The 12,115-nt window shown below is 59.0% G+C and overlaps 1 protein-coding gene and 1 pseudogene across 10 annotated transcripts in view; one reads left to right on the top strand and one right to left on the bottom strand.

The window, feature by feature from the left end:
* TPPP (tubulin polymerization promoting protein) overlaps positions 1-10,880 on the top strand; it is a 34,298-nt gene extending 23,418 nt beyond the window's left edge. For 4 of the 10 annotated variants that reach the window (XM_055245767.2, XM_055245766.2, XM_063619628.1 and 1 more), the window contains exons 3-4: positions 4,507-4,660; positions 5,338-10,880. In XM_055245767.2, coding sequence (XP_055101742.1) covers positions 4,507-4,660; positions 5,338-5,532 — 349 coding nt within the window. In that variant the 3' untranslated portion in view covers positions 5,533-10,880. The remainder of the gene's footprint in view (positions 1-4,506; positions 4,661-5,337) is intronic. The other 6 variants (XR_010116288.1, XR_010116289.1, XR_010116287.1 and 3 more) reach the window with 6 other exon arrangements.
* LOC129464482 (uncharacterized) lies at positions 1,536-3,833 on the bottom strand (annotated as a pseudogene).
* Positions 10,881-12,115: the final 1,235 nt, after the last annotated feature.

Genomic DNA, 12,115 nt, shown 5'->3' on the forward strand with positions numbered 1-12,115 from the left:
GGCTCGTTTCCTGAGATGAGGGGAGAAGCCCTCCCAGGTGGCCAGACATCACCTCACCTGCCCCCAGGTGCTCAGCTGCTGGTGGAGTCACCTGTGAGGGGAGAATGGGCAGAGCCTGGAGGGCTTGCCACCGACCACTGCCAGCCCCGAAACATTGCTCTAGGTCCTCTGTATCTTGCTGGGGCTTGGGGAAGGCAGGGGCGGCCAACAGGCATGGGGGACCCCAAGGCTGGGTCCTGCTGGACCGGGACCACTGGGCCCTCCTGGAGCAGTGAGAACTCGGAGCGACGTGCAGGATGGAGATGCCAGACAGGGCTCCCCTACAGCCGCGTCCCTACCAGGCAGGGGCCTCCGCAGAAGCCCCCACTCCCCCCGCGGGGCCCACCAGCCAGGGGTTCCTTCCCAGCCTCCTCAGGTCTCAGGGGCTAATGGAAGATCTCAGAGGTTGGTGCCCTGGGGGAGCCGCAGCCCCTCAGTCTCAGACTCATCTAAGTACAGGGAAAGGCTGTTTCCCCTGAGATTCCCCTCCACAGCCCCCAGCTTCCCACCTGCGGCAGCCTCAGGACAGGGCACTCCAGCTACAGCAGCTGCAGGCCCAGAGAGCCCAGGGGGGCTGGTAGCTTTCTCCGGAACCCGAGCAGCAAGCTGTCACCTCTCCCACCAGCCCCTGCCCCTCAGAGAGGGCACCCTGGAAGGGCATTCCTGATTCACAAGGGTGCTGGATGCACAGTCCCGAGCCCAGTGGGGCCTGTGACGTCCGCCACGGAGAAACAGAGGGCTGTCCTGGCCTGAGCCCAGCTCCTGGAGGCCCCAGGCCGGGTCCCAGTGTCCCTGAGAGACGGAGCCAGGCCCAGAGGCCAGGGGACTCAGAGCCTGGGAAGCAAGTCCAGGCCCCGCAGGACATCATGTGTGGGCAGCCGCTGCGTCCTGCTTGGCTGGCTTCGGGGCAGGGCGCCGGGCTGGGGAGCGCATGGGCAATGAGGATGCCCAGCTCCACACTCGGAGGCTCCTCCAGCACCCTGGTCTCTGGAGAACAGGCCCACTCTGTGTCAGGAGAGCCGGGCAGCCAGACCAAGTGTCTCTGGGGAAGAGGCAGGCACCACTGTCCTAGAACTCCTGAGGACTGCCCCAGGCAGGGGGCACCCAGGTCTCCTGGGGAAAGCTCCCTGCCGGTGTGGGGCAGAGATCCAGGAGCCCTTTCCCCAAGACACTCGGGGAACAGGCAGAGCAGGTGTCCGGATCTGAATGTCGCCTCTGATGGGGGAACCCCGTCAGTCATCCCCCTCCCACCGAGTGACTCATGCTGGTGGTGCCTGGCTCCGAGGCCGTCAGAAAGGGCTGCGTGCCTCAGCACTGGTCACCAGGCTGGCAGTCAGGCCTGGCGTCCGCATGTCAGCTTGGGCAGGGTGTGAATAGAAGACAGGAGAGCCTTTGACAGCCCAGGACAGACAGGCCCCAAGGGCCCAATGGGCACTGTCAGTTCCAGGCACTGTGGGCTGCCTGGGGTGGCCTGGCTCCTCCAGCACCACAGGGAATGTGCGGGTGTCCAGGCTGAGTGCGTCAAGGGGCTAAATCCACCCCCAACACCGTGGACCCCCAAGCCATGGAGCTGCTCATTGCACCTCCGGCTCACAGGGCTCACCTGCGCCCCCTGGGGGATGCTGTTGGACAACAGCGCCCTATGACTGGGGGTCTGGAATGTGCCCTGCGTGGCTGTCCTCAGCAGTCCAGGCCCCGCCCTGGGGCTCTGTCTCCCCATGGCCTCCTCCAGCCACAGCGAGGCCTCCACTCCCCTCCCTGGGACCCCATGAGGCGTGAGGGTCTGAGCTGTGGGACCCCAAGCACTCGGTGAGTTTCTGAGCGGGATTTCTTCTCCTTTGGCTCAGTGCTGTTCTTGATGGTGTCTGTTGTGTCTTCAGGACACGCGTGTAAAGTGTGTGGGAACCCTCAGGTGCTGTTTAAACACAGCATCCGCCTTGGGGTCTGGGAATCACCCAGCGGCACCTCCATGCCTGGCTCCAGGCCCGGCCACTTGGCACCCACCGCGTTGGGTGGGTATCCTGGGCTTGCTCTCCGGGCTGGGGTGCCGTCCACGTGTGCACACATCACAGCACTGTGGTCTGGCCACTGCTGAAGGGCACTGGATTGTTTGGGGTTTGGTGACTACCAGCAGAGCAGTGGTAAACATTTGCGTTTATGTGTGAGCCTCTGTTTTCATTTCTCTTGAGCAAGGACCCAGGAACGGGACTGCTGGGCCACCTTTGGCTGTGACGAGAAGCTGTCCACAGTGGCTCTGCCGCGCTGCTCGGCCGGCTGTGGATGAGCACGCCCCCCACCCCGCGGCCTGCTCAGCTCCACGTGCTGGCAGTTTGTTTGTCTGAGCCCCCTGGAGATCGCGCAGCGGCCTTGCTGTGGTTTCCGTCCGCACTTCCCTGACGGCGCCCACGCGGCCCCCTCTCCGTGTGCTTGTCCGCACTTCCCTGACGGGACCCACGCGGCCCCCTCTCCGTGTGCTTGTCCGCACTTCCCTGACGGCGCCCACGCGGCCCCCTCTCCGTGTGCTTGTCCGCACTTCCCTGACGGCGCCCACGCGGCCCCCTCTCCGTGTGCTTGTCCGCACTTCCCTGACGGGACCCACGCGGCCCCCTCTCCGTGTGCTTGTCCGCACTTCCCTGACGGCGCCCACGCGGCCCCCTCTCCGTGTGCTTGTCCGCACTTCCCTGACGGCGCCCACGCGGCCCCCTCTCCGTGTGCTTGTCCGCACTTCCCTGACGGGACCCACGCGGCCCCCTCTCCGTGTGCTTGTCCGCACTTCCCTGACGGCGCCCACGCGGCCCCCTCTCCGTGTGCTTGTCCGCATGCACGTGTCTTCTCTGGTGGTGTCTGCTTCAAATATTCTGCCCGTCTTTTCACATGGATTTTTTTTCTCACTGCTGAGTTTTAAGGTTCCTTTGTGTATCTCAGAGACAAGTCCTTTCTCAGGCATGTCTCCTAGTCTGTGGCTTGTCTTCTCATTCCCTTAACGGTGTCTTCTGAGAGCACAGTTTTGAACGTTTTGATGAAGTCCAGTTCATCTATTTTTTCCACTATAGGCCATATTTTGTTGCCATTTCTAAGAAATCTTCACCTAACCCCAGGTCACAGAGATCTTCTCTTTGGTGTTCTTCTGGAAGTTTGTTTTAGCTTCATAATTAGGACTGTCATCTATTTTGAGTTAGTTTTGTATATAGTGTGTAGTATAGACCAAAGTGCATTTTAATTCGCACAGGGATCACCAGTTGCTCCAGCTCCACTTGTGGAAGAAACAGTCCTTTCTCTCTGGCTTGCCTCTGCACCTGTGGACATCGGGGGGCGGCATGCGTGTGGCTGAGCCAGACTCCCCTTGGGCTGTGGGGCTGGCCACCTGCCCGTGCCCACGTCGCTGCCACTTTGTAGTCAAGCCTCGATGAGCTTTGGAGTTGGGTAGTCAGTCCTCTGACTCTGTTCTCATTTCTTGAAATCGTTTTGGCTATTCTAGGCCCTCTGCTCATTGACTTCTGGAAAGGCTTGCTAGGGTTTTATGGGTCATTTGTCTCCTGACTCTTGGTCACTGTGGATTCTGCAGCTGGGAGTGCCCTTGGAATGCTTGGCCTGCCGGGTGCAGCCTTTCTCGTGCTCTCCAGAGGCTTCCCTGGTGAAATGCACGTGCCTTTTGCAGTGCTGAGCCTCATCCACAGGATCTCTTGTTTTAAACATTGAAAAACCCCACTTTGGGTTAGTTGTGGTAGATCTGGTCAGAGAAGAAAAATATTTTCTAATTAGTATTATTATATAAAAGACCAAGAATCATTTTAGAACCCTCTGAAAGCGTCTGAATGGCCTGTGGTGGGAGGATGTTTGTAAGGCGTGGAATGTGTTTAGACGCAGCGTGTTGTGTGACCAGAAGCTGCTCACAGCACCTCCGGCTCACGAGGCTCTGCACCCTGAGGCCAGGACAGTGCAGGGGCACAGCGGGGCCGCCTGGCGGGTGTTGGAGCCAGGGCGTCTGAGGTGTGGGCCTGCACCCATGCTGCCAAGTGTCTGGGGGCAGCAGCCCCTCCTAACCATGTTCCTGTGTGGGGGACACCTCCACCTAGGACCCCAACACACACAGAGCTGGGGCCCCAGCAGGTCCTAGGACCCCCAACTCCCGACGCAGCTGGGCGGGGCTGTGGTGGCCCCAGGAGGAGGAGGTGGGCGCCGCTGCCTAATGGCCTCCCGCACCGCCCCGGCAGAGTGCAGACCCGCACACACCCTGTGTCAGAGCAGCCTGCAGGGCCGTGTGAGCATCCAGCTTTATAGAGGACCTGCTTCCTCCAAGCTTTCTTCCAAGACAGTTTGGATTTGCAGCGCTACCAGGCCGGCCGCCTGCGGGTGAAGCCTGTGGGCTGCTGGGCCATGGCCGGCCAGCTCTGCTCGGACCCACGCTGGGGGAGAGCAGCCCTGGGCCGGCCCGCGCCCAGCCCTAAGTCGCCTGTGCCCCTGCAGAGGGAAGTCTTGCCGGACCATCACCTTTGAGCAGTTCCAGGAGGCGCTGGAGGAGCTCGCCAAGAAGCGATTCAAAGACAAGAGCAGCGAGGAGGCCGTTCGCGAGGTGCACAGGCTCATCGAGGGCAAGGCGCCCATCATCTCAGGGGTGACGGTGAGCAGGGCGGGGATGGAAGGCGGGGCCTGGAGGGGTGGGGGCGGGGCCTGGAAGGTGGGTGGTGCCTGGGGAGGGGTGATCAGGAGGGACATGGATTGGGGCGTGGCCTGGGGGGGTGGGTCCTGGGAGGCGTGGTCAGGAGGGCATGGCCTGGTGTGGGGTCTGAGGTATGGTCAGAAGGGGCATGAATGGGGCATAGCCTGGAGGGTGAGGCCTAGAGAGGCGGGGTCAGGAAGGGCATGGACTGGGGGCTTGGCCTGGGAGGGGGTGGGTGGGTCCTGGGAGGCGTGGCCAGGTGGGCGTGGCCGGGGCGGGGTCTGGGGCGGCTTGGTCCGAAGGGGCATGGATTGGGGGGACGTAGCCTGGAGGGTGGGGCCTGGCTGTCCTGACAGCCCCTTCCCTCTGAGGGTGCATGTGGTAGGGTCCCCAACTGCATAAACACCAGGTGGACCTGGGCAATTGTTAGGGTCGTGGCACCCGGCAGGCCCAAGGCTGCCCCAGGGTCAGGAGAGGTAAAAATAAGAATTAAAATTAAAAGGGGCATAAATCCCAGGGTTTATGCCCCTTGCCCACTGCCCCACTGCTGGGAGACCTGCCCAGGGCACAGCCACCTCACTTGCTGGCCTCACCTGGATCGCAACTCACCTGCCCCCTTCCTCCTGCTCCTCTTGCAGAAAGCCATCTCGTCGCCCACAGTGTCGAGGCTCACGGACACCACCAAGTTCACGGGCTCCCACAAGGAGCGCTTCGACCCCTCTGGCAAGGGCAAGGGCAAGGCTGGCCGTGTGGACCTGGTGGACGAGTCGGGCTATGTGTCCGGCTACAAGCACGCGGGCACCTACGACCAGAAGGTGCAAGGGGGCAAGTAGCCCCCGCTCCATGCCCCGTGGCACTGCCGGTGTCCCCGGAGCAGGGACTCTGTCACCTCGCACTTCATTACATTCCTGTGCTCACTCGGGCAGAACTCAGACGGGTGCCCCAGAGGGGGCTGGGGGGAGGCCAGGCCCAGACCTCCCTCCTGCCCCTCCTCCTGCCGGATGCCCCCAGTACTCCCCTCTCAAACCAGGTTTGGGCCCCAGTTCACTGACCCTCCTAATACACCTGCCTCGTCCTCAGCCATTTCCAAAGTGTCTCCCGGCTCACACCACATTGGTCACGTGGTTTGTAGGTCAAAGGGGCGTTTTAAAGGAGCTGGCTGTCATGGCAACAGGAGGCTGTGCTGACCTCCTGAGCAGCAGACACCTTCCAGGAGCCCTGAGGGCGGCAGGAGCTAACCCCAACCAGCAGGCAACCAACACGGAGTTGGCCCCACACCCGATGTGGGAGGTGTGTGTGGGGCCCGAGGCCTGTCCTGCGTGCAGCGGACACCACGGGGCCTTCCTGCTTTCCTGGGCAGAGGGCAGAGTGAGGCCACCTGGCGGTGGTGCTGGGTGCCTGGCACACGTGTGGGGAAGCCGGTCACGTGGACACACGTGTGCACACATGCCTACAGGCCAGCTCTGTGCCAAGGGCAACCTCGGTAAAACGAAAGCTGTGGGGGGCAGTGGGCGGCTTCCTGGCTGACCACATTGGCTTGGACTGTGAGGGTGGAGCAGGCTCGCTTTGCTTTCCTGAGAAGATGTGGTGGCTGCCTGTGTTCTCAGAGCGGGTCTGGGAAGATTCAGAATGTCTGGTCCCCGTGGTGTTGCCAGGCAAAAGACACGAAGTCCCAAGACACTCCTCGCCTCACCGCGTGACAGGGCCTCTGCCCGGCCCTCCCGCTCGCCCGTCCTCGCTAGCTGCACCCTGTTTGCTCGCAGACCTCCCATTGCCACAGCCCAAGCACCTTCTTCAACTCTCCGGAAATGGCTTGGTCTAACCTCTCCTGTTCCCCCCCACCCCACTGGAGAGCAGGACATTAGGGAGGACCCCCAGGCCTGCAGTGTCTGTGGGGGTTTCTCTGCCAGCAGGGGGCTGAGCAGAGCCCATCCAGGACACTCCACACTGCCAGAACACACCCAGGCGGCCCGCCCTTACCTGTCTGCACCTGGGGAGAAGCCGGCGCTCCTGCTCCCTCCTGGGGAGGCTGAGGGTGTGGCCACCCGCTGTCAGAATGGCACACTGCCACTGTCCCTTGGCACGCACACAGCCACAGCCGCACGTGTGACCTGCTGGGCCGTGGTTCTGGAGTCTACCTGCGGATGAGCCTGCGGCAGCCTTGGGGAAACTCTTCCAGAGCCTGTTAGCCCGTGGCTACGGTCAGGCTCTGGCCAGGGCAGGGGGCTGCCCAGGGCCAGGCTCACAGTACAGGAGGACGGCGAGGCCCCTCCCTCACTGACATGCATGAGCGCCACCCGCCTCCCCTGACTCCCAAGAGTGCACCTGCTGCAGCCACAGCCCCAGCAGCAGGACTCCCCTGCTGGAGGAGTGGAAGGACTCCCCCTGCCTGAGCAGAGCAGGAGCCCCAGGGCGGAGCTCCCAGCCAGCATGGTCCACTGAGGGCTGGGGGTCTCCGAGGCCCCTCAACAGAGAAGCCTCCACCTGAGGACGGGGAGGACCTGGCAGGCAGCTTCCATGGCAGGGCTGGGAAGTTCACGGTGCCTGGCAATAAAGACCGAGGAAAAATGGACCTCAGGCTTCGTGGCTCCTTTAAGATGTCACCTCACCGGCCTGGGGAAGGCGGGGGGTGGCCAAGCCCAGCCCTGTGCCCCCGCTGAACCTGGCTGGACCGCGTGTGAAAGGCAGAACGTGCGGAAACATTTGAAAACAACTCTGAATGTGCAGTGCGGAATCGCCCGATCACAGACGAGCAGTCACCGGAATCGCCCGATCACAGACGAACGGTCACCGGAATCGCCCGATCACAGCCCATCGCAACTCCAAAGCCCTTGTGTTGAAGAGGCCGAGGACGAGTGCTCACCAAACAGCGTGGCTCCCCAGGTCCCGAAGCCTGAGACCCGGAAGACCCTGGCACCTTTACACCCTCAGACTCCTGCCCTCCTCGGCCTCCCTGGCCCCAGCGCGGCTCCACCCTGGGCTGCGTCTCCTGGTCCCAGGCTGCGTTTCTTCTTTTCTTCTGTCCGTGGGCAGCCCGGTCCCCACAGTCACGGCCAAGCCACGCAGAATGAACGTGACTCCAGAGGACCTCGCCCTGGAGCTGAGCCTGGCGCCGGGTCAGGACGGAGGGACAGGCGGGTTGGGGTCCGCGGGTCCTCACACCGCACGGCAGGCACAGAGGCTCGCCGGGCCCTGGTCTGGTCTGTGGGGACAAGGGACACTGAGGAGAGGTGCTGGGCACGAGGATGCTGCCTCCTGGTCCCTGGTTGGCCTCAGGCAAGAACGGCCTCGAGAAAAGAGCCAAGCGCATCGGGAGCACACCAGAAACCGGCCCTGTGCACGAGAAGCGCCTCCGCCCGGCCCGGGCACCACCCGACCTCGCAGGGAGCAGGCCCTGTCACCGACGGGTCACCTCGTCCACGCGACCAGCACCGACTCACCACAGCCCTTCCCAGACCCGGCTGGAGTGGCCGGAGCGGCGGGACTCATGGCTCCCATCTTGGCCCCTGGAGGTGAGCTCCTTCACAGAAGTGCTCCCTTCACTGAGGAAAATCGCGGCGTGCATCCCGAATCCTAGGACACGCCTGTGGGTTTCGCGAATGAGATCGAGGCTGCTGTGGCACCCAGCCCGTCCTAGCCTGGAGCACCCTGGGATCCTGGAGGGAGAGGCCCCACGCCCCCACTCTCCCTCCACACTTCCAGGGTTGGTGCCCACGAGTCAGAGGCACGACCTCCCCGGTGTCCCGCCCTCCCCCAACGGCCCCCAGGCTTTCCTCAGACACGCGGGAGCCAGGAGAGCACCCTTCTCCACTCAGCTCCAAAGCGAATCTTTGAAAACACCCACTCGGCTCCCATCTCTGTCACCTAGCCAGGAGGGGTAGCAAAAATAAAGTCACAAGGACATAGCGGTCACCATTGTCAGTTACAACTTGTCTGTGGAATCTGTAATTGCATCGTGTGCCGCCTCCAAACACAGAACAGTTTGGACGGCAGCCCCACTGCACATAACAGACCCGTGCATCTTCCTGTTTCTGAATATTGTGAATTCAGGCAGGTGTGTGTTCTCTTCTGCATGTTTTTATGCACTGCCAACTAGCTTCTACTAACCATGGTTCAACAGAAAATAAATGTGTATTTGTGAATAACAAACTGCACAGCCTGCAAACCAGGAGAGAGGGATAGGTTCTGTCAGGGGTGACACCAGGACACAGGGACAGGTTGTCAGGGGTAACACCAAGAGAGAGGGATAGGTTCTGTCAGGGTGACACCAGGACACAAGGACAGGTTCTGTAGGGGCGACAGGAGGACACAGGGACAGGTTCTGTGGGGGATGACACCAGGAGAGAGGGACAGGTTGGGGGGGGTGACACCACGAGAGAGGGAGAGGTTCTGTCAGGGGTGACACCAGGAGAGAGGGAGAGGTTCTGTCGGGGGTGACACCAGAACACAGGGACACGTTCTGTCGGGGGTGACACCAGGAGAGAGGGACAGGTTCTGTCGGGGGTGACACCAGGAGAGAGGGACAGGTTCTGTCGGGGGTGACACCAGGAGAGGGACACGTTCTGTCGGGGGTGACACCAGAACACAGGGACAGGTTCTGTCGGGGGTGACACCAGGAGAGGGACATGTTCTGTCGGGGGTGACACCAGGAGAGAGGGACAGGTTCTGTCGGGGGTGACACCAGAACACAGGGACAGGTTCTGTCGGGGGTGACACCAGGAGAGGGACACGTTCTGTTGGGGGTGACACCAGGAGAGAGGGACAGGTTGTTGGTGACACCAGGAGAGAGGGACAGGTTGTTGGTGACACCAGGAGAGAGGGAGAGGTTCTGTCGGGGGTGACACCATGACACAGGGACAGGTTCTGTCGGGAGGACAGCGCTGATGGTGTCTCAGCATCAGGAAAGGAGAAAGCAGAGGGAGAGCGTTGAGAAGACTGTTCGCACCAGAGTACTTATTTATTTTTATTTACTGCTATAGGATAAGCAACCAGGTAGTGTTCATAACAGTTAGCGTTACCAAAATTAAAGTTCAAATTATATGTTTAAAATATTGTAGCAGAAGATATATATTTATACTGGACTATTTTTACACCTTCTAATATCCTGTCCAAGTTTGGGAGCAGATGGTGGTGTTGGGCTGGCGTCATGTCCTGTGGCTGTCCCACTTGCCTGTTGGTGCCGCTCCATCCCGGGCCCTAGGGATGCCAGCTCAGGGCCGACCACAGCAGCCCTGTGTGGGCGTCACCTCCTACCCCAGCCCCCGTCCTGGGCTGCTGCAGCTGCCTGCTTTTGTGAATGGTGTTTTGTTGGCACAGGGCCTGTCCTGTGTGTTCACACATGTCTGTGGCTCCTTCTGCTGTACAACTGGAGTGGGGAGGAGTTGAGATGGAGATGCCTTGGCCCTGGACACTTATCTGTCCCTCTACTGGCCTAGCTCATCTCCTCCTGTGGGCAATCACGTGTGCACTGGCCACCCTCCCACCCCACAGCACACACCACGAGGGGATGGCACAGGGGGACGATGAGGCTGGACCATGATGTTATCAATAGGCTAGAATGTCCTTCAAACACTGAACCTGCATCTTTCCTCCTCTTACTACTGAATACTTTGTGAGCTCTGGTGATCCAGGGTGCAGTGTCTGTCCCCAGGCATGTGATGGGGAGTCCTGGGCACATCGAGATGCTTTACTTCTTTCTTTTGACCTCTTAAAAAACTAAACCAAGCCAAACCACAAAGGAAATCTGCACAACTTAAGAGAAACTTGAAAGGGATCGTGTAACTACTAGTTTGTACTAAGTTTTTTTCAAGAAAGGGAAACAAATTTATATATATATATGTGCAATATATTTTTACACTGTGTGATTAACATTGGGGAGTACTGAGCGCACCACTTTATCAGTGTGACGGGTGATGTCCACGTCATGGCTGTTCTGACTCTGAAAGGCACTTCTGCCGACGTCTAAACTGCACTCACTGGGGACGTCCGCGGGGTGGGGTGGCCCTGCTGTCCCTCCTGCAGGTGAGAGGCGTGGTGTTGCCTGTTGGACTTGCTGTTGAGCCTGGCTTGCAAACCTGTAGTGAAACAGCTCGTGTCTGTGTGCACACTACCCCTGTGTCTGCTGTCGTTAACATTGTGTGTCAAATTGGTAAAGTGACAAATAAAGGTGTTAAAACATGGATTTCTCTGTTCCTCGGAGCACACGTGTCTGTAACAGGTGATAATAGGGGACGGACACTGGAGGGGCCCCAGGTAGGGAGTATGAGGAGGGCCTCCACTAGGCTGAAGCTCACAGGGCCCAGGGCCTTGTGTCCCCTTTGCCCGAGGGAGTCTTGCTTCCTCTTCTAGACAGGAGGTCTGTGAAGGAGAAGCAGGCGGACCAGCCATCTGTCAGGTGTGAGTCCTGGTCTAGCACTGGTGTAGTGCTGGGTGGGGTCTAGATTCAAGGGGAATGGACGTGAACACTGTGAACACCACCACAGCCCCCCAAAACAGGACGATGTCATCACAGGCTGCTATAAAAAAAAATGCCAACCTGAGATACTAGCCCAGCGAAACAGTTTTCCAAAATGAGGATACAATAAAGGCATTTTTGGACAATGAAAAGAGAACTTGCCACCAGCAGACGTTAAAAGAAATTCTAAATGCAGAAAGCAAAGGTGATCTCAAATGGCAAGTCTGGTTTGTGAAGCAAGTGGAGCAAAGAGAATAAATAGGTCGGTAACTCCAAATTAACAGTGGCTATATCAATACTTTGTGAGATTAAAATGTTTCATAAAAATACTTGGGAACCCCCGCAGGTGAGCAGTGTTCCATCAAACATCCATGGAAGAAATAATTATAATCTTAAGTAAATTATCCTAGAGAATGGAGAAAGAATACACAACCTAGCTCATTTTACGGTGGTGTAAAGACGCGAATCCTTTCAAGAACAGCATTACAAAGGAAAATCGTTTAAGTGGCTGTCACCCGTGAAGAGAGATACTAACCACCTCACTAGAGCACGCAGCGTGAAGAGAGACACTAACCACCTCACTAGAGCACGCAGCTACCCCGTGCTCAGGACGCACCAGATGCTGCCGAGAGTCCTATTCACAGTAACTCATTTCACCTTCACAACAATCCTGTGAGGAAGGCACTATGTCCCCATTTTACAGATGAGGAAATCAGGGCCCAAACACAGGTGGTAGGTGGTATAGCTGGGCCACAAAATGCTAAACAAAATATTAACAAACTAAATATAACAACATGTATGTAAAAGAAAATCCATAATTATTAAGTTGGACTTATCTCAGAAATTCAAGGTTTATTTATTTATTTATTTTGAAACGGAGTCTCGCTCTGTCGCCCAGGCTGGAGTGCAGTGGCGCAATCTCGGCTCACTGCCAGCTCCACTTCCTGGGTTCACGCCATTCT

This window comes from Symphalangus syndactylus, chromosome 16 (assembly GCF_028878055.3).
Source record: "Symphalangus syndactylus isolate Jambi chromosome 16, NHGRI_mSymSyn1-v2.1_pri, whole genome shotgun sequence".
Classification (NCBI taxonomy): Eukaryota; Metazoa; Chordata; class Mammalia; order Primates; family Hylobatidae; genus Symphalangus; species Symphalangus syndactylus.